Source organism: Pseudonaja textilis, chromosome 14 (genome assembly GCF_049901715.1).
Source record: "Pseudonaja textilis isolate UNSWEBS1 chromosome 14, rPseTex1.2, whole genome shotgun sequence".
Classification (NCBI taxonomy): domain Eukaryota; kingdom Metazoa; phylum Chordata; class Lepidosauria; order Squamata; family Elapidae; genus Pseudonaja; species Pseudonaja textilis.
In genome coordinates, this window is record NC_142003.1 from 13636202 (window position 1) to 13663303 (window position 27102).

The 27102-nt window shown below is 45.9% G+C and overlaps 1 protein-coding gene across 1 annotated transcript in view; it reads left to right on the forward strand.

Annotated features, from left to right (window-relative positions):
- Positions 1-9724: 9724 nt before the first annotated feature.
- RAB26 (RAB26, member RAS oncogene family) overlaps positions 9725-27102 on the forward strand; it is a 183379-nt gene continuing 166001 nt past the window's right edge. The window contains exons 1-2 of the mRNA XM_026704068.2: positions 9725-10174; positions 14926-15036. Coding sequence (XP_026559853.1) covers positions 9944-10174; positions 14926-15036 — 342 coding nt within the window. The 5' untranslated portion in view covers positions 9725-9943. The remainder of the gene's footprint in view (positions 10175-14925; positions 15037-27102) is intronic.

Here is a 27102-nt window from a genome sequence, read left to right on the forward strand (position 1 = left end):
TTAGGCTGGTTCGGGATTTAAATCGGGGTCGGGAGGAAAGGAGGCAAGTGAAACTAATCATAGAGATGCAGGTGGGATAGAAAGCCAGTATCAACTAAACGTTCAAATATGTAATTAATTAACTTAATTAAAATATCTCTTAACAATCGTAATGTGTTAAAAACAGTTCCAATATAATTCAGCCTGACAATTACAGTCAGATATCTTGGCAGTCATAAAGCAGGTCACCACATGACTGGCCCGATTTTACTACCATCTTTTGCAATGGTTGTTAAGTGAATATAGCAGTCGTTTAGCGAAACCATTGTGGTTATGGGTCGGTTATTGCTGGAAACCGCAAGTAAATGCCAGGTTCCAGCAAAAACATCATAAACTGTAGTCATGGGAGTGCGGCTGTGCAGGTAGCCAGAAATGTGGCCGACTGCCAAGAGCCCAAAATGCTATCAAGTGACTGTGAGGTGGCCCTCAGCTGATGGAACTGGAGCTGGGTCACAAAGTACCGGAGGTGGTATTCAGCAGGTTCTGACTAGTTCTGGAGAACCGGTAGTGGAAATGTTGAGTAATTTGGAGAACCATGGCTCCTCTCTTCCACGCCGACGGGTAGTGGTGACTCCTGGGGGGAGGGGGGTCCTCAGGATCCTTCCAACCTACTCCCAATGACCATTTGGGTTTTACGGCTGGTTTTTCCCCAAGGTTGAGCTCTGTTAACAAGTCAGCATCCCTTGCTTCCTCTAGCAGCAGCGAGTCTTGCCCTCCAATGGCACCCAGGTCCTCTTGGTCGCTGGCTGGAGTTGACATGATGTTCAGACCCCCTCGGAAGAAATTGTATTATCTCTCCGGGTGGGCTGGTAGGGTGAGATTCAGAATAATGTCAGCTGGTGCTCCATTCAAAATCCAAGAAAGAAATACTTAAGACTCTTCTAATTAGAGAAAAGATATCTTTTACTGGAAGTCAAATGGTAGCAACAAGAGAAGTCTGCATCTGAGGAAATAGGCACGTACATCACATATATCAAGGGATTGAAATGTTCCCACCCCCAATAGTTCAAAGGGTCCTTCTAATTAAAAGTTGTGAACCTCATCATGTGGGCATCTTCAGGTGGTGATGATTAGTTGACCTTGGCTTACTCAGATAAAGGTTGCAGTTGCGCAGAGAAGAGAAAGCTAAGCAAGAAATAGAAACCCTCCTCAGTTTATACAATATTAGTTAGTAACACCTCCAGCTCACTTCCCATACTTTTCCCCCTTCCGCCCCCCCGTTACTCATGACAGCCAGAAAGAAGCAAAGCAAAGGAAGAAGATCTTGAAGGCTGACATATCCCCTCTGACTGGGCCCGCCAACCCCATCTCTTCTCTGCCTCCCATTGAGTCCCAGCTGATCGGCTGGGTCTCCTTTGGTTGTCCTGCATAGGAGACCAGAGCTGGAAAGCAGGTTAGTGGGGTGGGGAGGAAATGGGAGGGAGTATATATATCCTTCCCCTGCCACGCCCACCAAACCACAGAACCGGTAGTAAAAAAATTTGAATCCCACCACTGCAAAGTACCCTTTGCAGGTCCATACTAACTTACTAACTTGGGGTTTCATTTTAACTTTGAATGGCTGCTAAGCAACCAGCCATAAATCAAGGACTACCTGAAAAACATATGAAAAATGGCTACAGGATTTGGATCTGGCTAGTCTAAAGAAAAGAAGAATTAGGGGTGACATGATGGCAGTATTTCAGTATTTGAGGGGCTGCCACCAAGAAGAGGGGTCCATCTCTTCTCCAAAGCACCAGAAGGCAAGAAGCAATGGATGGAAACTGATCAAGAAGAGAAGCAAACTGGAATTAAGGAGAAACTTCATACCAGTGAGGACAATTAACCAGTGGAACAGCTTGACTCCAGAAATTGTGGGTGCTCCATCACTGTAAGTTTTTAAGAAAAGACTGGACAGTCAGTTGTCTGAGATGGTATAGGTTCTCCTGCTGAGCAGGGGGGCTGGACTAGAAGACCTCCAAGCTCTCTCCAAGCTCATCCATTCTATTCTAAACCTGTGTGTAAATTAAACAACTGCCCTTCAAAAATGCTTTGAGTCTCATTGTCTCAAAGTGCTCTCTTTGACGTCTGCTATAAAGAAGTTGGGCGGTTAACATGTTCTAACGATGTTTTGTCCTTTTTTTGAGTCATAGAATAGAATAGAATAGAATTCTTTATTGGCCAAGGGTGACTGGACACACAAGGAATTTGTCTTAGTGCAAATGCTCTCAGTGTACATAAAAGAAAAGAGACGTTCGTCAAGAGTCAAGAATCATCAGGTGCAACACTTAATGATAGTCATAGGGTACAATAAGCAATCAAATCATACTAAGAAACAGCCCATATAAATTGTAAAGATACAAGCGACACAGTTACAGTTATACAGTCACAAGTGGGAGGGGATGGGTGATAAGTAATGATGAGAAGATTAATAGTAACAGTAGTGCAGACTTTGTAAATAGTTGGACAATGTTGAGGGAATTATTTGTTTAGCAGAGTGATGGCGTTCGGGGAAAAACCTGTCCTTGTGTCTAGTTGTTCTGGTGTGCAGGGCTCTACAGCATCATTTTGATGGAAGGAATTGAAAGTTTATGTCCAGGATGTGAGGGGTCTGTAAATATTTTCTCAGCCCTCTTTTTGACTCGTGTAGTATACAAGTCCTCAATTAGGCAGGTTGGTAGCCATTGTTTTTTCATGATGTCATGATGTCAATTGACTGATTGTGTCGATTCTCTTAGGTAACCTCTGTCCTGTATGTAGAGTCCAAAGGCATATTGCATGCCAGGATGACCTGGAGAGAAAAAAACATGTGAAAAACAGTGCTAATCTTGCAGGTGCAACTGTTGGCTCCTCCGATGCTGCTGTTAGTGCAGAGGCAAAATGGGCATCTGAGTTAGTTGCAGGAGCCAGTTCCAAAGTTGGCATCAAGGCCACCCAACTTGAAGTGGCTTCTCATAAGCCATTGGCATCAGCTGGGCCATGATGCCAATGGCTTGTGAGAACCCACCTCAGGTTGGATGGCTGTCTGAATGAACATCCTGGCCTGCCGCACAGGGCCTGAGAAAAATGCAGGGTCGTAGTTGTGTATTCTTAATACTGTTTTGAGTGGCTTCAGCTGTGAGCCATAGGGGGAAATCAGTAGTGCTCTGTTGTTATGTGGTGTGGTCTGTTTTTTAAGACATTCTTCCTCAGAATTGATCTGTCCTATTGATTTGCCTAGTGATCTCATTAGGCAGGTAGTTCAATCTCCCCAAATATCAGGTTTAATTCCATCAGTTCAGCGTCTCTGTCAGGTATACCAGAAGAAATGCCTTTGCAAGCACACAGCCTGATTGTAGACAATAGATTTGGTTTGGGGTAGAAACCTGTTAAGAGTTTGCAGCAGAAATTCAAGTCCAGAAAACACACAGGTGGCTGATTCAGCAGGATCCTTAACTTCTTTATAAACATAATAAAATGAAGTAAAGTTTACAATACCAGTAGTAGATACTTTCAACCTAACATAAGCAAAATCACAAGCAGCAGCAGCAGCTCAGACCAGAACTCAGTTTCAGTTTCAGTTTAGTACAGCAGGCAAGCAAGACACAAACAGAAGCAGACATGTTACAGCTCCAGTTTAGAGCAGAACTGTAGTTTCAGTTTCACTTCTCAGCAAAGGGCACAGAGCCAAACCACACCCAGACTGTCAGCTCCCATTGGCTGGTCTGTTGCCATGCTTACTCATTGGCTGACTTTTTTTGTTTTACTAAGCTCTATTCCAGTTCATAAATATACTGTGACAAAACTGGAGATAAGCCCCAGAGCCCAAATTCAACCAGAACACCTGACATCTGGTAATCTGTAGGGCCGAAGAGCCTCTGAAACGCCCAGGTGACAACAGTCACCCCTCCTCTCCATAGTATATCCATGCAACATCACTGTTTCACAAACTCTGTTTACTCCCCAAAGGCTCTGGAGTCCAATGCAAGATGCTGGTTGTCACCTATAAAGCCCTACAGGCCACGGGGCCACAATATTTGTGGGACTGCCTATTTCTGACTGTTTGTGCCTGTCTCACTGATTGTCACAACACAAGCACACTCTGGCTAGACTCTAAAATTAGAAATGGAGTAGAGAAGAAGAAAACGGCCTTAGAGATGACTGAGAACGCAGCTAATCAGCTCTACCTGGTTAACCATTATGTGACGAGACTTTGGCTGAATTCACAAAACACGCTCAGCTTGTTTCCTTCATTAACCTACTTTCAACATATTGTTGAACCAAACCATCTGGGTTCACATAATACGCTAAGCTGCAAAGCAGCTAAACCAGGGTTTGTGCAAAGGCTGCTGATGGATCTATCTATCAATCTGATCTAGTTGTGCCTGTTGTTTCAACCAGCCTAAATGTGAGGTGTGTGTTGCAAAGGAAACAATACCTTCAATTACAGATGTGGCCTGGATACTCCCTGCCCTGGAGCAGCTGTTCCCCACTTCTCTACCAGCCCTGAGTTCTTTTCCTTGGCTGCCCAGCTTTGCAGAACTTCCTTTCTAGAGAATTTTTCCTGTGGTCTTTTTTTTAAATCCATACTTGCAGAGACCCAACATCTGGCTTGGAAAAGGAATATTATGCAGAGTGCAGAAAAGCAGTAACCAATAGTGACCGCTCCTCTACTCATTGCAGAATACCTTATGCCACTAGACTTGAAACTCTAGACCGAGAAAACCCTAGAATTACGCCACCTTCGGTTCAATTTAAATATAGTATATAAAATCATACCTTGCAATGTCCTACCTGCAAATGAATAGTTCAGCTTTAATCATAACAATACAAGACCACACAATAGATACAAACTCAAGGTTAATCGCACCAAACTTGGTTGCAGGAAATACAACTTCAGCAACGGAGTGGTCAATGTCTGGAACACTGTACCTGACTCTGTGGTTTCTTCCCCAAACCCCAAAAACTTTAACCTTGGACTGTCTACTATTGACCTCACCCCTTTCCTAAGAGGCCTGTAGCGTAAGCACACCAATCGTGCCTACCGTCCCTGTCCTATTGTTTCTTTGTTTTTATTTTTCTTATACGTATCCATTTCATGTATTCATAACTATGTTTATACTTATACCTGTTATCTTGTAAGTGATTGACAAATCAAATAAATACATAAATAAAATAAATAAATATTAAGCCAATGACATTACAGGGATGAGATGGAGAGAAGAAAAGGAAATAGGTATGAAAACTAGTTTACGCCATTGGCTAGGTCTTCATACCACCCATAGCTTGCAAACCATCCGTGGCAACTACAGATCCTTCTAGCACAGAGGTGCGGAACTATGTCATTCAGCAACTAGCCTCCTGCTACATACATAGTTGCACACAAATTCCATAATCTAAGCTTTTTTCACTTGATCATCCTTTTGGAAATCCGCAATATTTGTAAACTTTCTCACATTCATATAATTCTCAATGGTCTGCATAGCCCTTGCCTGATACAAAGCCATATGTGGTTTGCTACGTTTAATGTTACAACGGCACTGAAAAAAATTACGGCCATTTTTCACACTTATGACCGTTGCAGCATTCCCCCATGGTCACATTCCCCCATGGTCAAATTCAGATGCTTGGCAACTGATTCACATTTGTGAGAGTCGCTGTGTATCCCGGGGTCAAGGGATCCCCTTTTGTGACCTTCTCACAAGTAAAGTCCATGAGGAATCCAGATTCACTTAACAACCATGTTACTAACTTGACAACTGCAGTGATTCACTTAGCAACTGTGGCACGAAAGGTCGCAAAATGGTGCAAAATTCACTTAACAAATCTCTCACTTAGCTACAGAAAGTTTGGGCTCAATTGTGGTCATCTGTTGAGGACTACCTGTATTAATCTCATACAGCTCTCTAAAATACTGCTTGTGATGACCCAGGGCACAAAGGCAACACAGTCAAGTAATCAGTAGGAGTCCCTTATTAGCTCCAATTTTGCCTCCAATGTCCTGGTTACCTTCCAGGCTGGAGAAAAGCTCTCCCAGGAACAGCCTTTGGCTGCAGAAATCAAGTCCAAAACGTGGTCAACAAAAACTGTAACTATAACTTCAATCAATGCAAGATGAGGTAATTATTCCGGCTAAGCAGGAGCAAGAATTCCAGATGGCAAAACTCACCCGGTTGGAAAGACGCCAGGAACACAGATAAGCAGAGACAACACAAGGTAAAGTCACATTTGTTCCCAGCAGCTGCCGCAATCAGCACGCATCTCTTTTAAACTCTCTTCCCAGCTGTGGCTAATGAAGGGAATCAGGGCCCTTTCCTCCCCTGTAAGCCACACAACCAATGTTGCTCCCTTCTCCGTTCCTCCCTGCATGCCCAAGGATGAAGAGGGGGTAGACCTGGGTCTTCCTCTGAACCCCCTCTCCCTTGTTCTCCCTCTCCCCTGCTCTGCCCAGCCGGACTTTGCCCTTCCCCAGTTTCTTCCAGAGCCAACGGAGCCACACTCCTACTCCCTGTTGGCTGTTCATCTTCCTCCTCAGATTCAGACTCTGACGCGGGCATGACAATCCTTCCTCTATTTCCTCCATTTACTTTCAACATCCCTTTTATGTTTAATTCTAGCCACTCTGCCAGATGCTCCTTGTTTAGCCTTCTTCACCTGCTTCTGAATGTTCTTAAGCATGTGAAATGAGTGTCCTGAATTTTTGCAGAACTTCTAAGATTTAAGCAATTCTTTTTAGCAATAATTTGTTAAGTCAGCACTAGCTGGGATTGTAAAAGGCTCTAAAATGTTGTTGATGTTCTCCGAGCTGGGTTATTTTCCAGCAGAAATGTTGCTACCATGCTAGACAGTATCCTCTGTGCATGAGAGAATGGAGTTTGCTGCTTGTAGCTTGCCCTGCCAATCTTGGTTGGGGTGGGCTATCTTCCTTGATGGCCCTTACGCCATTTTTCCTCCTGATTGTTTATCTGTGCCGTTTCCTGCTTCTCTGGGTGTGGCTGCTGGGAAGGATGTGTTTTATTAATTTAGGCTGTTTGTTTCCTTCCTAGACTTTTGATTGTATCTTTTAAATGGACTGTCAGTGGGACTTATCTCTATGTGTATGGATGGATTTGTTAGAATGCCAGGCTTGTTGGAATTACTTAATATTTTTGGAATTGGCTTCTCCCTAAATGCCAACTCTTTCCCAGTGGAAATTGTTGAATTTATCTACCTGCAAAAAGATGAAGGAGCTCTTACAGTCCTTGCCCTATATGTGCTGATGTCTCTGATTATTATTTCTGTGAGACGTGGTGGCACAGTGGTTAGAATGCAGTACTGCAGGCTATTTCTGCTGACTGCCAGCTGCCTGCAGGTCGATCCTGACTGGCTGAAGGTTGACTCAGCTTTCCATCCTTCCAAGGTGGGTAAAATGAGGACCCAGATTGTTGGGGGCAAGTAAACTACTTAGAGAGGGCTGTAAACGCACTGGGAAGTGGTATAGAAGTCTAAGTGCTATTGTTATTTCTTTGGGTAATTTTAAAAGCATTTGATGGGGTTTTGCTGGTCTGTGTTAGAGTGATGTTGAGAGGATATCATAATCTGTAGATTGTCTCAGAAGCATCTTTCATGTATGGGATAGTTAACCAACTCCCAGGTTGTGTCGCGATAGGTTGTGTACCTAGGTACTTTTATGAAGTTGCGTGGGTATCTGCTGTGTTCCCCTGGCAACCAACACCCAGAGAGACAGGAAGCAACACCAGGGCACCCTAATCAAAGAACCAAGAAGTGTTCAAAATGTATCCCAACCAAGATTGGGAGGACAAGAGGCTCCCTCTAAACTACCTGGGAACTCTGCTCTTCTTTGCATACTTTCCCTGTAACAAAACTTCTGCCAGAAAACAACCCAGTGCAGGGAACATTAAGATCCCAACTCTTTATAAGCTACAAATACTGTATTCCTCACTACTGAAATTCTACAAAAAAAATAGTTCAACAATGATAGTGGCTTAGCTTTGGATGCCCCTAATTTATTTGCACACCCCAACCCTAAGATAACATAATTTGCACACCCATAAAACGAACACATGCTTATGGGAGTAACATTTCATGTGTATTTATGCAGATAGAAATCCTACTCTGTCGTGATGTTTCAGCTTAGCTGTCTTCCCCTTTGAGTCTTTGTCCAGACGTCGCCCAAACACCGCAGGAAGGCCTGCTGCATCCCAAATAGAGTGTGTGGATAAGGCAGCGTGTTAATGTGTTGTCAGTGGTGCCTCCTTGCTCCAGAGGCAGGTTTTGCATACGTTGCCCATTCTTGATGAGAGGGAGAAGGGCACAAGGGCTGTGTGATAAGCACACCCGGGAAGTGGCGTGGATGCTCCTTGGGGTGCAAACAGAGGGTGTCAAAGGTCAAAGCAGAGACTGCAACCCCACCTTGTCACCACGGATACAAAATGTTTGGGCTTCTTCAGCCATCTTGATTTTTCTGAGACTCCCCAAAGGCTGCAGATTGTTGCATTTGTGTCACTTCTTCGAAAGTGCCAATGTTTTGCTTTGGATTGCTTTTAAGAGCACTTTGTGGCACAGATGAGCACGGGAGCCTTGCTTAAGATCTGGGCAGGATCCTGCTAGATCTTGCATGTGGCTTGGTTACTAAGAGCAGTCAAGGGAAAAACCAGCACGTTTAGCGGTATAGACTCGCAGCTGGGCTTCGCTGCCGGCCATGCCATTGTTTACTTGGCAATGCTCGATCGCACAAACAAATAATGGGTTAGTTTATATGTCAGGAAGCACCTGTTGTACATGAAGCCAATATGGGGACCCAGTAAACCAAGCTTACTCAACAAACCATGGTTAAACAGACCATGCTTTGGGACAGTGTGTCAAAGTAACTATCGGTTGGGTTCACACATCATTGTAAACTATGGGGTGGTTCATTAAGGGGGTGGGAAATGGTGAAACCCTCAGGATTCACTCATGGCACTTGGGTTGTGTGAACCCTGTCATCATGCTGGCTGGCTTTAATTTAGCCTGTTGGGTGAGGCCAGACAATTGTGGGTCATCAAGAAATCGGTTACGATGGAAATGAAAGAGAAAGAAGAAACAGAGTACCACGAGACTTGGAACCTATTCTATAACTGGTTAGAAGGTAGGCTGCAAAGTAGATAAATGGAGGAAAGGAAGGAGTTATGGTAAGATGAAATAATACTGTGCATATGTAAATAATTATGTAAATATATGAATATATGCCTTGAATTGAATGGAGAAATAATTAACAATATTTAGCAATAACTTACATATTTAGGAAGATGTCAGTGTAAGTGAACACCGTGAGTGGAAATATGTTTTCATTATGAAAGTGTGATCAATAAAGATTAAAAAAGAAATAAAAAAAAAATACGAGTCGTCCGAGAGGGCCACTCGATGGTACTTTTGTGCAATGCGTGTATTTTGCAGACCTGCTTTCCACGCACAGCGCCGATGTGGTGTTCAGGCCGGAGCCGAAGTGAACCCGGAGAGCGGTTGTGCGAACGCGGCCTCGACTATCCGGGACGCGCGTCCGAGGAAACTTTCGGGGGAAGCGGCTTCCCGTAAACGCTCCAGCCCCGGTCTGCGCTCGGCAGGGGAGGGAGCTGCACTGCCTCCCGGCGGCTCCCCGCTCGCCCCGCCGCGGTCGGAGACCTCCCTCCCGGCGTGGGTTGCGGGGCCAGAGCGGTCGCGTCCGGCCGGGGCGCTCACGCGGGGGCCGGGCCGGCGGGGAGCCCGCCGCCTCTCCCCCGCCCTCTCCGGCAGCGTGGCCGCGGCTCGGGCGCTCCCAGCGGCTGAGAGGCGGGGAGGAGCGGCGGCGGCGGCGGGGCGGGCGCACGGACCGCGCTGCCGAGGACGGGCACCGGACGGGATGCCGGCGGCGCTGGGAGCCGGGCTGAGCGCGGAGCCGGCGGCCGGGACGCCCTGAAGCAGCGCCAGCATGTCCCGCAAGAAGAGCCCCAAGGGCAAGGGCGGCAGCGCCGCGCCCTCCTCCGCCCTGCCCGCCGCCCAGCAACGCGCCGCCGCCGCCGCCGCCGCCGCCGCTGCCTCTTCGTCGGCCGGGCCGGGCCGGGGCGCGGGCGCGGCCGAGGAGAGGGCGGCCAACGGAGGGGCGCTGCCCAGCCGGCCCTCGCTCAGCAGCAGCGGCGAGTTCCACGACGTCGCCTTCAAGGTGAGCGGCGGGCGCGACTTGGCCGGGGCAGCGGGGCTCCTCCGGCGCCCGCCCCGCCCTCCGCTCGACGGACGGGCCGGCGGGCAGACGGCTGGCGCGACCGAACCTGGGGGAGGCTTGGCCGGCGCGAAGGGCGCCCGCCTTCCCCGGCCGGGCTGGACGGCCTCGCAACAGGCGCGTCTGCCGCTGGCGGAGCGAAGGTGCGGCGCTCGGAAGCAGGCGCCGGGCTTGCTTGCCAGGCGGAGCCTCGCGCGGGCTTCCCCGGCGAAGGTCCCGAGCCGCTTCCGAAAGTGCCGGAGCTCCGGGGCATCCCGCGCTGCGCCTCCCCGCCGCCGCCGCCGCCGCCTGCGAACCGAACTAGCAGCCGCGAGCAGGGGCTGCTTGCAGGGGTTTAGGGCACAGTTGCGGCTGGAGGTAGACGGCGCCTGTAGCTGGAAGCTCTTCGCCCGGTGTGAGCTACTTCTCCAGCGCTCCCTTTCCCAGCCACCCCCACCTCTGGCGCTGCCAGTTCCGCCCTCCGGCGCACTTGCCCCCCCTTGCACATCCTTAGATCGGGTGGTCTTTTCCCACCCGGTTGGGTTTGCCCAGCCCCGGATCCTTTGAGGGAAAAACATGGCACCTTTCCCGATGCCGGTCTGTGGGTCAAAGAGCAACCCGACCAACCAGGGAAGTTTTCTTCGGCTCTGCCGGTGGGACAGTCTGGGTTTGCCCCTTGCTCCGGGGAAGGGAGCCCCGGTTGAATCCTACTGCACCCAATACTGATGGCATTTATACAACAGGTTTCATGGTGACTCCTGTGGGAATTTACTCGGTGCAGCCTTGGTTCTCACGGCACACAGAACCAGAGACGGGTCACATGGGCTGCTTTGCACTATCCATGTGCAAGAGAGAGGGGCGGTGGTGCTGAGGGTGAGAAAGGAAGGGGAACACAAACAATTAGCAGATAGGAGACCTTGATCCAGCTTTATCTAACACACAGACTTGTCTGCAAACATTCTGATAAATAAAGACACCCCCCCCAAAACACCCCCCATAAGCTCACTTAATGAACTCTCTAGAAAAAGAGGCTTGGAAGGGTCCTATCTCAGTCTTCCACATTTGCTATTCTGATTCTTAGCATTACATTCTGTCGAGAAAATGTGTGTGAATCGTGTTTTCTTGATCAGATTCTGCAGGAAAGGTAAAATTTGCCTGGGCTTTATGATCCGGTAACTCATATTACCTACAAGGTGTTTGACTCGGCTAACTGCCTGGTTGGCCATCTATGGCTCTCCTTGTTGTGAGTGTAGCGGTGAAGGCATCAGGCTAGGAACTGGGAGGCTCCCGAATTCTAATCCCACCTTAGCGAGGTGGGTGACCCTTTCTCTCAGCCCCGGGACGGAGGCAATGGCAAACCGCTGCAGAAAAACCTTGCCAGAAATCTTGCCTGCAGGGTCTTGCCCGGGTCTTTGAGAACCAGGCACAGATGGAAGAAGAGGGTGAGAGGTTTCACTTCGTTGATATGGGTTCACCTGTAGCGCTCAGGTGCTTTTTCCAAAAAAAGGCCACTGGATCATTTTTTCCTTGAGGAAGAAGAAGAAGAAGAGGAAAATGTTTTGCTTCTCATCCAAGAAGCTTCATCGCCTGTGAGGGCGGTGGTGGTGAGGAGGAAGGACAGGTGTTGACAGCTGCTGAGATTCTCCGTCCTCCAGGTCCTCGATTGTCCCAAAGGGGCTTTTTTCAGGAGGCAACTGAACTTTCTTGTTTTTTCTTTTCTTTTGAAGACGTTTTGCTTTTCATCCAAGAAGCTTCTTCAGCTCTGGCAGGAGGGTGGGGAATGGAAGGCTGTGTATTCCTTGAAGATAGCTGGTCATTTGTATCCTTTTAGAGGCCACTTGGAGGTTTATCTGTGTCCTCAGGGTCACCTGAGTGGTGCAAATGGTCCCTGTGGTCTGCAGTTTTTCCTCTGGAAATCCACTCCTACGCCCACCCCATTCGAACAGTGTTCATCCCGAATTGCATAGCTGGAAGTTCTGCCTTCCCCGCCCCAAAGGTGGAGAGGAATAGAAAGGCTGGAAATATCTCAGGGGCTGCTATGAGGAAGAGGGAGCCAAGCTCTTCTCCAAAGCACCAGGAGGCAGGAGAAGAAACAGTGGGTGGGAACTCATCAAGGAGGGAACCAACTTAGAACTAAGGAGAGATTTCCTGACAGTGAGATCAATTAACCCGTGGAAACAACTGGCCTCCAGAAGTTGCACATGCTCCAACATTGGAAGGTTTTAATGGTTGTAGGGTTTCCTGCTTAAGTGGGAGGTTGGACTAGAAGACCTCCAAGGTCCCTTCCAACTCATTCTATTCTATTCTGTTCTGTGCTGAGCCATGCCATTCTTCTATTCTATTCTATTCTATTCTATTCTATTCTATTCTATTCTATTCTATTCTATTCTAGTCTAGTCTAGTCTAGTCTAGTCTAGTCTAGTCTAGTCTAGTCTAATCTAGTCCATTCCATTCCATTCCAATATTCTAATCTAGTCTAGTCTAGTCTAGTCTAGTCTAGTCTAGTCTAGTCCAGTCCAGTCCAGTCCAGTCCAGTCCAGTCCAATATTCTGTTCTATTCTATTCTATTCTATTCTAGTCTAGTCTAGTCTAGTCTAGTCCAGTCCATTCCAATATTCTAGTCTAGTCTAGTCTAGTCCAGTCCAGTCCAGTCCAGTCCACTCCAGTCCATTCCACTCCACTCCACCCCACCCCACCCCACCCCATCCCATCCCATCCCACCACTCCACTCCACTCCACTCCATCCCTACTTTTGCTGGAATGGACCACATTTTCCAATCACCTTTGAAGGCCATCCTGTTGGAATGAGACAACGCGTGGTGGTACAATTCCACTCAGGATAACTCATTGTGGTAAATATTATCTGCCACTATTTCTTTGACATTATTTCCATTGGCAAAAATGAAAAAAAAAAGAAACAGAGGTGGATAACATTTATTACGTCAAATTATCCTGCATGGAACTGTCCCATGCTGAGTTGACCGTGGCAAGTTGTCCTAGATCCACATCCTGCAGCTTCGGATCCTGGCTTACTGGAAGTTCCAGCCTCCTGTTTGTTTCCTTTGTGGGCTGTGGGGAGATTATGGTTGGGGATCAGGGCAAGGCTGGGTAGTCCTGAAGGAGGCCAATTGGGAGGGAGTGAACCTCCCAGCCAAGCTCCCCGCAACCTGCAGATGAGTAACCCCACAAGCCCATCCTCCCCAGCCTGGGGATGGCCTTAGTCAGAGAAAACCCCAACACTGACTGGATTTATACATCATAGTAAGCCCTGGCTTGTTTTAACCAGTCTTTCCTGAAGAATGGACATCAGGCTAAGCCAAATCAAAGAAACCATGGTTTGGATTATCTCTGTGTTCCTAATAATAATGGAGTACAGCTCACCACGTCTGTTTTGTTTATTTTCAGTTGTTAGTTGTCTCTGCCCTAAACTCTAAACCAGGAAGGATTCTATGCGTGGAGTTGTGGTGTGAACCGTATTCATGGAGAGGGAGAGTAAACGGTGCAATGACGCGCTTGGCACTTTTGCTGCAGCAAAATAAGATGGGCCTGCCAGCCCCCGCCCCCCGAAGTTACCAAGATCTAACATGTCACGCTTTGTCTTTGTTCCTGGGGAACGGTTCTCTCTCTGCAGCTTTGGAGGTGCAAAGGTACATGAAGTGTGGGGACTTTGGGGCTCCAGTGTACCCGCAGCCAGCAGTCTTGTTGTGGGAAGAAAGCCGGGGGGGGGGGGTCCGTGAAAAGGTGGGGTTGAAACCTAACCACGATACAGCGTAGACTTCCTTCAGAGCCTGCATGGTGTGGCTTTTGGTCCTCCAGAAACTACGGTGCCCCCCTGACTTGTCACCTGAGAAAAGAGAGCTCTTTTTAAAATGGACGAAGACGACTTCGGGCAGCTGCTGTTCTTTTCTCTCTCCCCTTTGCAGTGAATATGGATTTAACCCAGCTTGTCTCAGGCTCAACCCGTTACAGGTCTTGAGGCAGACGGCTCCAGTTTGGGTAGCAGCTGGTTGGGAGCTGCTTCAATTATCACCTTTGGGCTTCCAGGGAGAATTTGTGGGGCTTATTATCCCAACTCACCAGAGTTGTCAGAATAAACCGGTCTGTCAAATCGGTTGAGAGAAGAACCTTGGCTGCTAGGGAGCAGAGTGGCTTTAAGTCAGCTTCTGCAAAGAACTCCGGTTTCTCAGCTGGCTTTTATCTCCTCAGGGAGGGGCCATTACCTTGAAGCCTTACTGCCCGTGCTGCTGCAGCTGCTCTTTCCTTTGCGCAGCCCTGCGTGCACGCGCACTGGGCACAGGCTCCTCGGGATCCTCTTCCTCACTGCTGCCAGCCTCCACCATCTCTGAAGGCAGCATTCCACTCCCTGATGGTCCTGGCCCCATCCCTGCATCACACGCAGGCCCCTCACCTGAGTCCTTGTTCTCCGAGACCTCAGCCGTCCTCACCTGCTGGCCAACCACAACAGAAAGCCTCTGCATGCCCCACCATGGTGCAGGAGGCTGACTGGGCCATGCCCACCCAGAAACCGGGCAGAGAACATCTTGCAAAATTTTTTGAAGCCCACCCCTGTGTCTGAGGCCACTGGCTGGGCAGCTGAGGAGAGTCTCCCTTGAAGGCAGAGCAGGATCCTTTCCCATCTCACCTCTCCCCTTGTCCAAGGAGTCCAGAGAGGCCACTGCCATCCCTTCTCACCTCTTCTCCTCCTCTTCCTCCAGGTGATGCTAGTTGGTGACTCTGGAGTTGGCAAGACCTGCTTGCTGGTGCGCTTCAAGGACGGCGCTTTCTTGGCTGGGAGCTTCATCTCGACCGTGGGGATCGATTTCCGGGTAAGTGGCCCTAGACGGCTTCGTTTGGGGCAGAAGCTGAAGCCCCCGAGACCCCAGTGCTCCTGCCAGCTGCATCAGAAGAAGTGGGAGCAGGAGAAGATCTGGGTGGGCTGCCCCCAAGGATCACCTCTGTCTTGAGAGCAAGGAATGTATTATTGATTGATATTTGATTTGATTGAAATTTATTTATTATTATTAAATATATTTGCTGCCTATGTTCTCATTTTGAAGTGACTCTGGGCGGCTTATACCATGGAAACATTAACATCATCAAAACATAAATATTCCATGGATAAAATCTTCCTTTTGGGTCTAATGGGAAAAAAAACCTGGAGAAAAAAATGTGGAACTTTGTTATTCTATATGTTCACAGCAGCAGGATTATGGTATGTGCAAAAATGGGAGGACACTTCTATATCTACCATGGAAGAATGGTTGCAAAGTTAATGGAGTTGGCTGAAATGGCAAAATTGACTATTTTAATTAAAAAAAAGAATATTATTTTTGTTTCTTCATGAAGACAAAAGCTTCTGAACTTTGTGCAGAAAAAATGAAACCTTGATTTTGGGTTTTACCGATTAGATTGATAGATCCTTATAGAAATGGTCTGTTGATATTATTAGTAAAAAAACAAAAAGTTGTGATTTGATGTTAATGCCTTATTCTACTGCAATAGAGAGAGTTGGAAGTTATTATTTCTTTTTCTCTTATCCTCCCTCACTTCTCTTCCCCCTCTTCCTTTCCACCATTTTCCTATTTACTTTCATATTTTATATCTTATTTTATTCTATAGCCCAATAAAAATGTTAAACGAGAAAAAAAAAATATTCCAGAAAATGCCCTTTGGCTGAGTAAGCCGCCTTGCCTTGAACTATTCTATTCTATTCTATTCTATTCTATTCTATTCTATTCTATTCTATTCTATTCTATTCTATTCTATTCTATTCCATATGGACGATGCTGGCTGTGGGTAGCTTTTTCTGAGCCTGGTCTCTCTCTTTGTGGGCCAGGTACGAACAGGGCTGGTGGGTCCAACCCATCGGAAGCTCTTCCTGAAGGGAACCGATGCTTCTGGTCTGTTGCACTAGCAAAGATCTTTCTGGGGATTGAGATTGCCGGTATTGTCAAATCTGCCATAAACTGGATTTCAAGAGTAAGCCAGGGTATCACACCGTTTGCTTTGGAGCAGTGCTGGGTTTGGCTGCAGGGAATGGGCTGCGAAAGGCAGGAAGTGGGATTCCAAAGCAGACGCGCCTTTAGAGCTGCGCAGCCTTCAGAAATGATTCAGACGAGGAGCTTTAGAATCGGCCCCTGCGTGGCATCTCTTGGCTGCAGGGACTCCTGGAAGAAAAACGGACGTGTCTGCTTTAAGGAGCAACCAGAGGTGCTGCGCTGGAGTGATTGCTCAAGCACACTCATTCCAGACTCCTTGTTCTGCTGATGGTTCTGAAGAAATTGTTCCAAGCGTGGGATGTAAAAAGGAGGAAGCTGTGAGAAGAGTGTAGAAAGCATCTTTCTTTCTTTCCCTTCCTTCCTCCCTTCTCTTTATTTGTTTTCTTTCTTTCGTCCTCCCTCCCTCCCTCCCTCTTTCTTTCTTTCTTTCTTTCTTTCTTTCTTTCTTTCTTTCTTTCTTTCTTTCTTTCTCTCTCTTTCTCTCTCTCTCTCTCTCTCCCCCTTTCTTTCATTCTTCCTCCCTCTGTCCCTCTATCCTTCCCTCTTTCTTTCTCTCTCTCTCTCTTTTCCTCCCTCCCTTCCTCTTTCTCTTCTTTCTTTCTCTTTCTCCCTCCCTTCTCTTTCTTTCTTTCTTTTTTTTTTTTCTTCCTCCGTCTCTCCCTCTTTCTTTCTCTCTCTCTCTCCCTTTCTTTCATTCTTCCTCCCTCCCTCTATCCTTCCCTCTTTCTTTCTTTCTTTCTCTCTCTCTCTCTCTTTCTCTTCTTTCTTTCTCTTTCTCCCTCCCTCCCTTCTCTTTCTTTCTCTCTTTTCTTTATTTCTTCCTCCCTCCCTCTTTCTTTCTCTCTCTCTCTCTCTCCCTTTCTTTCATTCTTCCTCCCTCTATCCTTCCCTCTTTCTTTTTTCTTTTCCAAAAACTTTAACCTTAGACTGTCTACTATTGACCTCACCCCTTTCCTAAGAGGTGTGTAGGGGGTGTGCATAAGCGCACCAATGTGCCTACTGTCCCTGTCCTATTGTTCCTTTTTTTTTGTTATTCATATCCATTTCATGTATTCATAACCATGTTTATACTTATACCTGTTATCTAATCATCGCTTGACGAAATAAAATAAATAAAAATAAAATGACACGGTCACCCAAATGGACCCCTGGCCAGCCCCAAAACTCTTTGCTAGGAAGCTTCCTTTACCACCCGATCCAAGAGCTCCTGAGCTCTCACCCCTTAGCTTGTCCTTGATTTTTGGGGTGACCAGAAGCCCTATTATTTACCCACAAGAGAAGCAGCAATCTGGGAACCCGTTTGGGGCCTGAATACATCCTGGAAATCAGTGGTAAGAGAGGTGGTCCCATTTTAAAATCACAGGAAACTTTTTAAAAACAGAGTTTTACGGTCATTACCGAGGGTCTTCTGGCAGGGTTAGGAATCCCAGAAGGAGAATTTTTTTTTACTAATAAAGCATCTAGAATCCTAGTTACAGTAAGCAACGTGACCCGTCATTTTCTCATCAGCTGAACAGATTGTTCTTGGAATCCTTGAGCAAGAGAACATCACAGTTTCCTTCTGCCACTCTGATTTTGGTGGTGGTTGCATATATATATGTTTTCTTAAGTTTTTGCGGGTACTTACATGTATGGTATTCAGCTTTGTTCGGGTATTTTTCCACGTCATTATAGTTGTGCTTTTAAAGTTGTAGCAACGTTTCGGCAGAATCTCATTTGCCATCATCAGGCTTCTGACAAACACAATACAGAAGCCTGATGATGGCAGATGAGATTCTGCCGAAACGTTGCTACAACTTTAAAAGCACAACTATAATGACGTGGGAAAATACCTGAACAAAGCTAATCTGGGGGTGGAGGGATTAAAACCTCAGAGCTGTTTTCCCACTGCTGGTGGTTGGAGGAAGCCTCTTTGCTTGGAAAATGTCCTGCCCTGTTCCACTTACTGAAATATACTTGCGTCTAAAAATGCCACCATGTTCGTTGCAACGAACATTGGTAAACTTCCCCATGGAACAAAACGTTCCCCTTTTATAAAGCAAGCTTGGCTTTGTTTGAGATTTTTTTTTTTAGAAAAAAATGCAGCTTTTTACCTTTAACCAGATTGCAATTTTCCTGAGGTGCTTTCTCAATCTTTGCTGATTTGCAAAGACTCTTTGGGTTTCTGGGGAGAGCTTTTCTGTAAAGGAAAAGCTCTGTGTGTTTTATTCTAGATGGCTTTCCAATTTCCCCGGGATCTATAATGGCTCTTTCCCAATTACATGATTACCAAACATTTTAGATCATGGTTTTATAAATATGATAATAAATCAGAAATGGTTTTACAGTCTGGCAGATGTATTTGTCTGAGTAGCTAATGGTAGTTCTGAATGTAAGATAAAACAGTCCCAAAGAGCGATCAGTCAACAGAAATTCTGCCTCTTCCATTACCATTTTTTTGTAGATTTAAAAAATAAAATAATCGGGAGGAATCTGGTAGCCATGGTGCTACCAGACTCCTCCCGATTTTTTTGCTATTGACATAGCTCTCCTCCTACAGTGTCTGACTGATTTTAAGTCATACATGGATACACAGCGTCATGCAGAGTGCAGAAAAGGAGTAAAAAATAGCAAACTAAAGAAATTATAGGAGTAAAAATTAAAGAAAAATAACATAAAGTAAAACTAGTTTACAAACTCTCCATAGCTTTCTAGCCCTGCAAATCATCCTGTAACATCTATATATTACCTCAGTGTATCTCAATCTTTGCAACTTTAAGGTTAGATTAGATTGACAGAGCTGGAAGGGACCTTGTAGGTCATCTAGTCCAACCCCCTCCACACAAGCAGGAGACCCTACACCATTTCTGACAGAGGGTAGTCCAGTCTCTTCTTGAAAGCTTCCAGGGATGAAGCTCCCACAACTTCTGAAGGCGACTTCTGTTCCAAGGATTGATTGTTCTCAATGTCATTTCTCCTTATTTCTAGACATGCGAACTTCAAACTCCCAGAATTCCCCAGCCAGGTAGGCTAATAAGAATGCCATGCTGCAAATCTGGGTGAATTGAATTGAGCTGAGTATATAGTTAAACCATTCACTTAGTTAAACCATTTTTTGTTGAAACATGCTTTACTTCCGTTGTATAACTTTCTCGTCATGTTCAAGACCCAGTCTTCAACCCCTTATGCCTGAGAAAAACCTTCAAGTAATTTCTTTTATCAAACATTTTCTCTAAATCAATAACTATACAGCTCTGATTTTTATAGCAGTCATTGATTTATATGGATCTTAAAAACTCATCCTTGCCCTCTTTCGCTTCAACATTTTTATCAAGCATCCTTTTCCCTATTGCCTTTTGTATAGTTCCACCTAATTCTCGCCGTTCTGTCTAACGTCTATGCATATTAACCCACGTAGTGTGGCTGTAGTATTATTACTTATCCTTATTATCTTCTTTAGTGCCGCCTCTTATTGCCATTATTACGATTATCATTATTCTGTTGCTTTCTATGTGCTCTGGGAGCTTCTGCAACCGGAGGCAAATTCCGTGTGTCAGACTTGGCCCTATAAAGTGAAAGTAGTCCTCGACTTACGACCACAATCAAGTCCAAAATTTATGTTGTTAAGCGAGACACCCATGAAGTGAATTTTGCCGTATTCTGCGACCTTTCATGTCACAGTTAAGTGAACCATGTTTAGGAACGGGGTTGTTAAATTAATCTGGCTTCCCCATCGACTTTGCTTCTCAGAAAGCGGCAAAGGGGGAATCGCGTAACCTCAGGACACTGCAACCATCGTAAATATGAGCCACTTGCCAAGCCTTTGAATTTTGATCACTAGACGAATTGTAGTAAGCCAAAGACTTACTACAGTTCAATTCACCCACGTTTGCAGCGTGGGTAAAATTTGTAATTTTTATTTTACTCTGTTCCAAGCTTTTTACATCCTCTTTTATCCCTACTTTTATCCCCACTTTTCTTTCATTCTGCTTGGGTATTATTCTGTCATTCAGTGACAGATTAATCTTTTTATCAGTCATTTGAACTTTTTCATAAAAGGCTCTCTCTTGTCTTAGATTGAACAGAGGATTAAAATAATCTCCAGGGTTGTTGGGTTTTTTTGCAACTCTTGTTATGCAATTGTTCTTTCGTTCTTATTTCTTTCACAGTTTTGTAAATGTTTGAACCATGTGTTTAGAACAGACCCTTTTTCTAAACAAATATACTTTACTGACCAGTGTAATTCTTTCCTAGGCTTCCAAATTGCTCAGTTACTTTTTCTTTTTGGCCTTTATACAATTAAACAGAAAAAAAAAGAAAACAGTGAAACAGCTAGATATACACAGAACTATATATTCTTATACATGTAGGTAAATGTATATGATATATAGTGTAGCATGCAATGATCACCCTCCTGTGAGCGCGAATGAAAAGAGGAATCCATAGCAACCCACTTTGATATAATTATAACTTTTGATCTATATTTAGCCCTTTCATTCATAACTGAATTACTTTGCATATTATATAGTAGCTCTATACGTGCTTCGCTACGAAACTATGTGATCGGGCTTAGTATTTTGGGAGGAAAATAAGGGGAATAAAAATTGTGCCTCTGCCTACCAGCTTCCATTGGTATTCATCTGGCTAGTGTCCTGTCAGTGTGTGAGAGAATTGAGGGCTGTTTGGAAACTGAAACAGTATTTGGTGTGACCAAGGAGGAGACAGCAAGGAGCCTGGGCACGGCTTAGCTCAACTATTCTGTACTAAAGCTGCTTGGTGCTGTGACACTGAAACTGAAACTCCTCTGCTTGTGTTTTGCATTTGGAACAGGTTTCTTTTCAGATGGGGAGGGGGAGTAGAACTCCTTAGCATCAGAGCGTGTTAATAATAATAATATAGGAAATACTCTAAATGCTCTGATGGTCATTTGGAAAAATCCTTTCTTAGTCAGCACCTAGAAGCCAAGAAGAACATATGGGCCCAATTTCAAGTTTATAGGCTTTACAGTTTTGGAGATTTTGTGATGATGTGTGAATGGTATTTTGCTTTTATATATAGAGAGATGATCAAACCACATTGTCTCAGAGGTGCTTTTTCAAAAGGCAACTGGACTGTTTTTTTTTTCCTAATCTGAACTTCTTCTTCAGGGAAATGTGTGCAGTAAGTACAGCACTAACAGTAGGAGACCTGGGTTCAAATTCCAGGGTTGGCATGAGGATTGCAGGGCATGGACAGACCATTCCTTCAGTTTCACAGAGCTACTGCACATGGGTGTACCCACACGCAACACACACACACACACTTTCTGAGGTTGGTTCTTGTTTTTCTGTAAGAGGAATTTCCCTTTAAGGGCCTTTCACCCAGGGACCTGTTTTCTAAAAGGAGGTTGTAGATGCTGTGCAATAAATAATTCTATTTAACAGACTTTGTTTCGCTTGCACTAAACTGGTCCCAAGCCTTAATCTGTCTTAAAATCATCTAAATTATTGATTGGAATACATTGGATTCCCTGCTTCTTGCAGCTTTAGGCAATCAAACAACGGTTTGTTCATTTCCCCACATTTCAATGTTGCTTGAAGGCTGCCTGTTGTTGGGTGGTAGCAGGCGGATGCCAGGAGGGAAGCTTTGCTCCTTGCAATATTTAAAAATTGGGGTGTGAAGAAAGAATTTGGGCTGAAATTGTCAGATCTAGAAACAGTGCCAGGAGGAGAATCTATCCTGGCTTCTCTGTCCACACTTTGAGTTTCTACTACTACTCAAAGCTAATGTCAGAGGGCAAGCGTAGAAGAGCAGAGACAGTCATAGACAGGGGTGGGATTCAAATTTTTAACGACTGGTTCTGTGGGCGTGGCTTAGTTGGTGGGCATGGCTTGGTGGTCATGTGACTGGCTGGGTGTGGCCAACTCAACATCACTCACATCGAGGCACGTATCTCCTCGCCTGGACTCTTATGACTGTGGGGATGCTGCAACAGTCGTAAGTGTGAAAAACGGTCATAAGTCACTTTTTTCAGTGCCATTTTAACTTTGAATGGTCACTTCACAGAAGCAAAGTACCAGCAAAGGAAGGAAAAAAAACTCCAGAGAAGTTCCAGAGACAGGAAGTCTAGTCCTGCCAAGACTGTAATAAGGGATAACGGAAAGGCAGTTTCTGTAAGCAACCCAAGAATGTTTCCTTCCTGCCTTCCTTACAGGATTAGCCCAGTAATTTCTTCTAACAACCGGTTTTCCGAACTGCTTAGAATGTTAACTGGTTCTGGCGAATAGGTGCGAACCTGTAGAATCCCACCCCTGGTCATAGAGAAGGTAGGCCTTCTCTTAGTAGAGGGGTGGGCCTTACCTTTAGCAAAACAGGGACTTCGTCCAGGAGACAGGAAAATGTGAGAAAGCTGGGAGGAAGAGAAAACACTGACAAGCTTTCAAAATTCTATTCTGCAAATGTTTTGGGATCAAGCTACGTACCTCAAATCCACTGGCTTAAAGAATCCATACCAAATCGGGGGCCCCATTTCTTCTATGGAATTGAAATCCCAAGGATCTTAATGTCAGTTGTGTTTACAAAATTGTGGCTGCTGCTATGTTGCCACAGTTGACCACAATCATGTGGTCGTGATTCTGACACTACCTGCCAGCTTCCTACAGGAAAACTTTGTCAACAGGAAGTTAGAAGTCACTCCCACTGCTTTTTTGCTCATCCGTGCTCATTCTCTTTCTGTTTTGGTAAGGTATATCTCTGAAAGGATGACCCAAGGGGCATCGGTTGTCTTATCTAGTCCAACCCCTTGCTCCAGCAGGAAACCCTTGACCATTTCAGACAAAAGAGAAATATTAGTCCGGAAATATTTCATAAGAAGAGTTCTTCACTCCTCTACTCATTGCAGAATACCTTATGCCACCAGACTCGAAATTCTAGACCTAGAAAACCTTGAATTACGCTGCCTTCGGTCTGATCTAAGTATAGTATATAAAATCATACATTGCAGTGTCCTACCTGTCAATGAATACTTCAGCTTCAACCATAACAACACAAGATAGATACAAACTCAAGGTTAATCGCACCAAACTTGATTGCAGGAAATACGACTTCAGCAACAGAGTGGTCAATGTCTGGAATACTCTACTTGACTCTGTGGTTTCTTCCCCAAACCCCCAAAACTTTAACCTTAGACTGTCTACTATTGACCTCACCGCTTTCCTAAGAGGTCTGTAGGGGGCGTGCATAAGCGCACCAACGTGCCTACCGTCCCTGCCCTGTTTCTTTTATTTTTCTTATGTGTATCCATGTATTCATAACTATGTTTTTACTTATACCTATTATCTTGTAAGCAACTGACAAACCGAATAAAATAAATAAATAAAATGGTTCTCCAATCTTTTCTTTAAAAATCTCCAGTGTTGGAGGGTCCACAACTTCTGGAGGCACATCGTTCCACTGATTAATTTTTTTGTCAGGAAATCTCTCCTTAGTTCAAGGTCAGATCTCTCTTTAATGATCTTCAATCTATTGCTTCTTGTCCTGCTTTCTGGTGCTTTGGAGCACTGGCCCCCAACCTTTTTTGTGCCGCGGCCCGGTACCGGCATCACAAAATCCTCCGCGGCCCGGTACCGGCATCAGCACGCAGGGCAAGGCGAGCTGAGCGACCGGCCAGCCAGCCGTCCCCTGCTTCTCCCCGCCACCTTCAACTCCTCCTTTGTACCTGTGTCGATGGGCTTCGGGACGGTCGCTCGGCTCGCCTTGCCATGCGTGCTGAAAGAATCCTCGCGCCTTAGTTTTGTTTGAAGCTACCCCCCCCCCCCTTGATGAAACTAAGACGCGAGGATTCTTTCAGCACCCAAACGCCGCTTTCTACCCGGAAAAGCTCACCGGAAGCACTTTTTCGTCAAAACAAGATGGCGGCGCCCAGCAAACCGGCGGCCCGGTAGAAATTGTTCCACGGACCGGGACTGGTCCGGGGACCGGTGGTTGGGGACCCCTGCTTTGGAGAATAGCTTGACACCCCCCCACCCTTCTTTATGGCAACCTGTGTGCAATTTAGTTACACCTGAAGCTGCACTGGTGAGGAGCAGGCTGCGGGAGCTGATGGGCGTTCGCAGTTCCTTGTGAATTGGATGTGTTTTCACCACCGTTTCCTCCTGAAGTGGGGCAGCCAGTGTAGCGAGCTGCATTTTGCACATGCCACAGCCGCCTCCCCCACAACGAGTTTTGTCACCTGCTCTGGGTGCCTCAGCATCCCTTGCACCAGCAGGCAGTGAGAAGATTCTCTCCTGAATTATGAAAAGGGCCTGAGGTTTGATGTTTGAGAGAACTGGTGTAAATGGCTTGTTTTGAGTTGTGGAGCAGATGTCTCTTTTCTCTCTCCCTGCAAATGGACCAGAGGCCTTTGTTCTGGTGGCTCTTGGGGAGGGGGTGGTGGTTATTAGCAGTTAATTTGCTTCCCTCCCATAAAATACCCTGTCAACGTGTTTGAGACTTTGGGCTTCTCTGTCAGAGAAAATTTAGTTCCATTTTTGCTCAGTGGAGGCCTTAATTAAACCATCAGAAGGGTGACAAGATTTAAACAGCATCTGATTCACTGCATAATAAAAAAAAGTGAAATACTTTTACATTTTTCCTTCCTGAATGGAAAACTGAGCTCTGTGTGTGTGTGTGTGTGTAATGTCACCTGATGCCTCCAGACAGAATACTGAAGAGTGATTTTTCTTATCATGAGCAAGACTTACTTTCAGATAAAGAAACGGGGAAAACATTTTGCAAATGGTTGATATAAAGGAGGATATTTTTTTAATTGCTCATCCTGTGATCAATTAACACATTTTAACACATTTTCTTCCTTGAAGTCCTTGAAGCAGCAAAGAGGTGTGATGACACAATTTGTCCTGTCCTAACCTCCAGCCTCTATTCTGGTTCAGGAATAGGACAGGATTTGTCCTTACAGGTTTTTTTCAATTGTCCTCCTTTTGTTTTCGTGGACATTGGCTGAGTGGGGCAAAGCAGCCCCCTGTGGCTCTTCTGAGTGTTGTGGCATTGGTATAACACAGAGGTCTCCAAACTTGGACAACTTTAAGACTTGTGGACTTCAACTTCCATAATTCTCCAGCCAGCTCTGGCTGGAGAATTATGGAAGTTGAAGTCCACAAGTCTTAAAGTTGTCCAAGTTTGGAGACCCTGGTATAACAGGATGATCTTGAGGAAAGGGGACAAGAGTTGCTGCCCAAGGAACTCTCAGAGAAGAGGGGTGGGAGTCCTCAGTTGCTTAACAGTTGGAGAAAGAAACTAAGGAAGGATTCACCCTAATGGAATGAGCAGTTAAAAGTGGAAGTGAGGAGTTTTGTACTTTCAGACTTGCAAGATTCTGCTAATGTCATCTTTGTCAGGATTCCGGCTCTCCACTAAATCCGTGAGGTCAAGACTCCCTTAGCAAGAAATTGGGGGCAAAGTTCATAGGACCCATTCCCCATAGTCAAGGTCATCAACCCAGTCATGGTCCAACTGAAGTTGCCCCGACTGTTAGCGAAAATGCACCCGGTATTCCCTAATAGCCTCTTAAAACCCATGGTCGGATCAGCCTCTTGAGCCCCCAGATCCCGTGATCACAGGAGGCCAAACCCATTATGAGGTGCAGCAAATCCTTGATTTGAGGTGGCCCAGAAGACAACTCCAATATTTAATCAAGTGAGAGGGCTGCCCATTACCAGAGGCGTCCTGGGCAAAGAGGAGGAATATCCAGGCCGATCGCCTTGTGACGAGGTTCCAGGCAGAAAATCCAACCCAGCCTGGACTTCGCAACCCTAAGTCCTATACCTGCAATAAATTAGTGGGGATTTTTGGGTCGTCCAATCTTACAATGATGTTATTTAGCTCATCTGCTCATGCATCCTGTCTGGTTTACCTGTCAATCTTGCCAGTTTCAAAACTACAAACTTCCCTTCTTCCACTTTTAACCGTTTGCTCCGTTTGGATGGACCTTTTTTTCTTAGTTTCTTTCTTTGACCATCCGGGGCTCCTGCTCCTCTTCTCTCCTTGTTCCTAAGCAGCATTTTTGCTCCCCTTTACTCAAGGTCATCCATGCACTTGTTACATCTTACAGAATCGTCCGGCTGGAAAGGGACCTTGGAGGACTTCTAGTCCAATCCCCTCCCCAAGGCATGAAACCTTATCAACCTGCCAACCTGGTCTACAAAAGCTGAGAAGACAGAAACCTGGCCCTTCTCTTGCATCAGAATCACCAAAGGGTGTGATTTTCATTGATGCCCCAAACATTTATGTGGTTGCCACCTAGTATTTCTCCCAAAATGTGAGATGAAAAGTCTAATCAGCAAACAACCAAGGGAGTGACAAAAGGATGCAGCCCCACCTGCCCAAAATAAAACCATAAAAAGAAGCCCAGGTCAGCAGCGGGGCAATTGGTAGTTCGTAGAAACTCGCTTCCCCACCCCCGGTGAGGATCTGTTGCCCCAGTCATCAAGAGGGGCTCTTCCAAAGAGCGCCCAAAGAAATCTAAAGCTGTTTCACAAGACCAGCAGGTGGCCAGGAAGCCCGCAGAAGAGCTCCCTTTCTGTTCCCAAGAAACCCCACAGGCATCTTCTGGGCGGTTGCCCACAAAACCAGAGCACCCTGCGGAAATCAAACAGCCGCTAGACCCACTGCTTTTGCCACTCCTCTTTGAGGAGAACTTCTTTTCCTCACGTTCAGTTGTGTCCGATTCTTGAAGAACACCTGGAGACAATTTTTCAGAAGTGGTTTGCCATTTCCTTCTTCCTAGGACTGAAAGAAAGGGGCTGGCTCAAGGGCTCAGAGTCTCTTGGTTTCTAGCCCAGCGCCTGATAACCACTGCACCAAACTGACTCTCACTAAGAGTATTCACAAGCATATTTATTATGGGAAGACCAACTAGTGTGTCTCGATTTGTTTTTG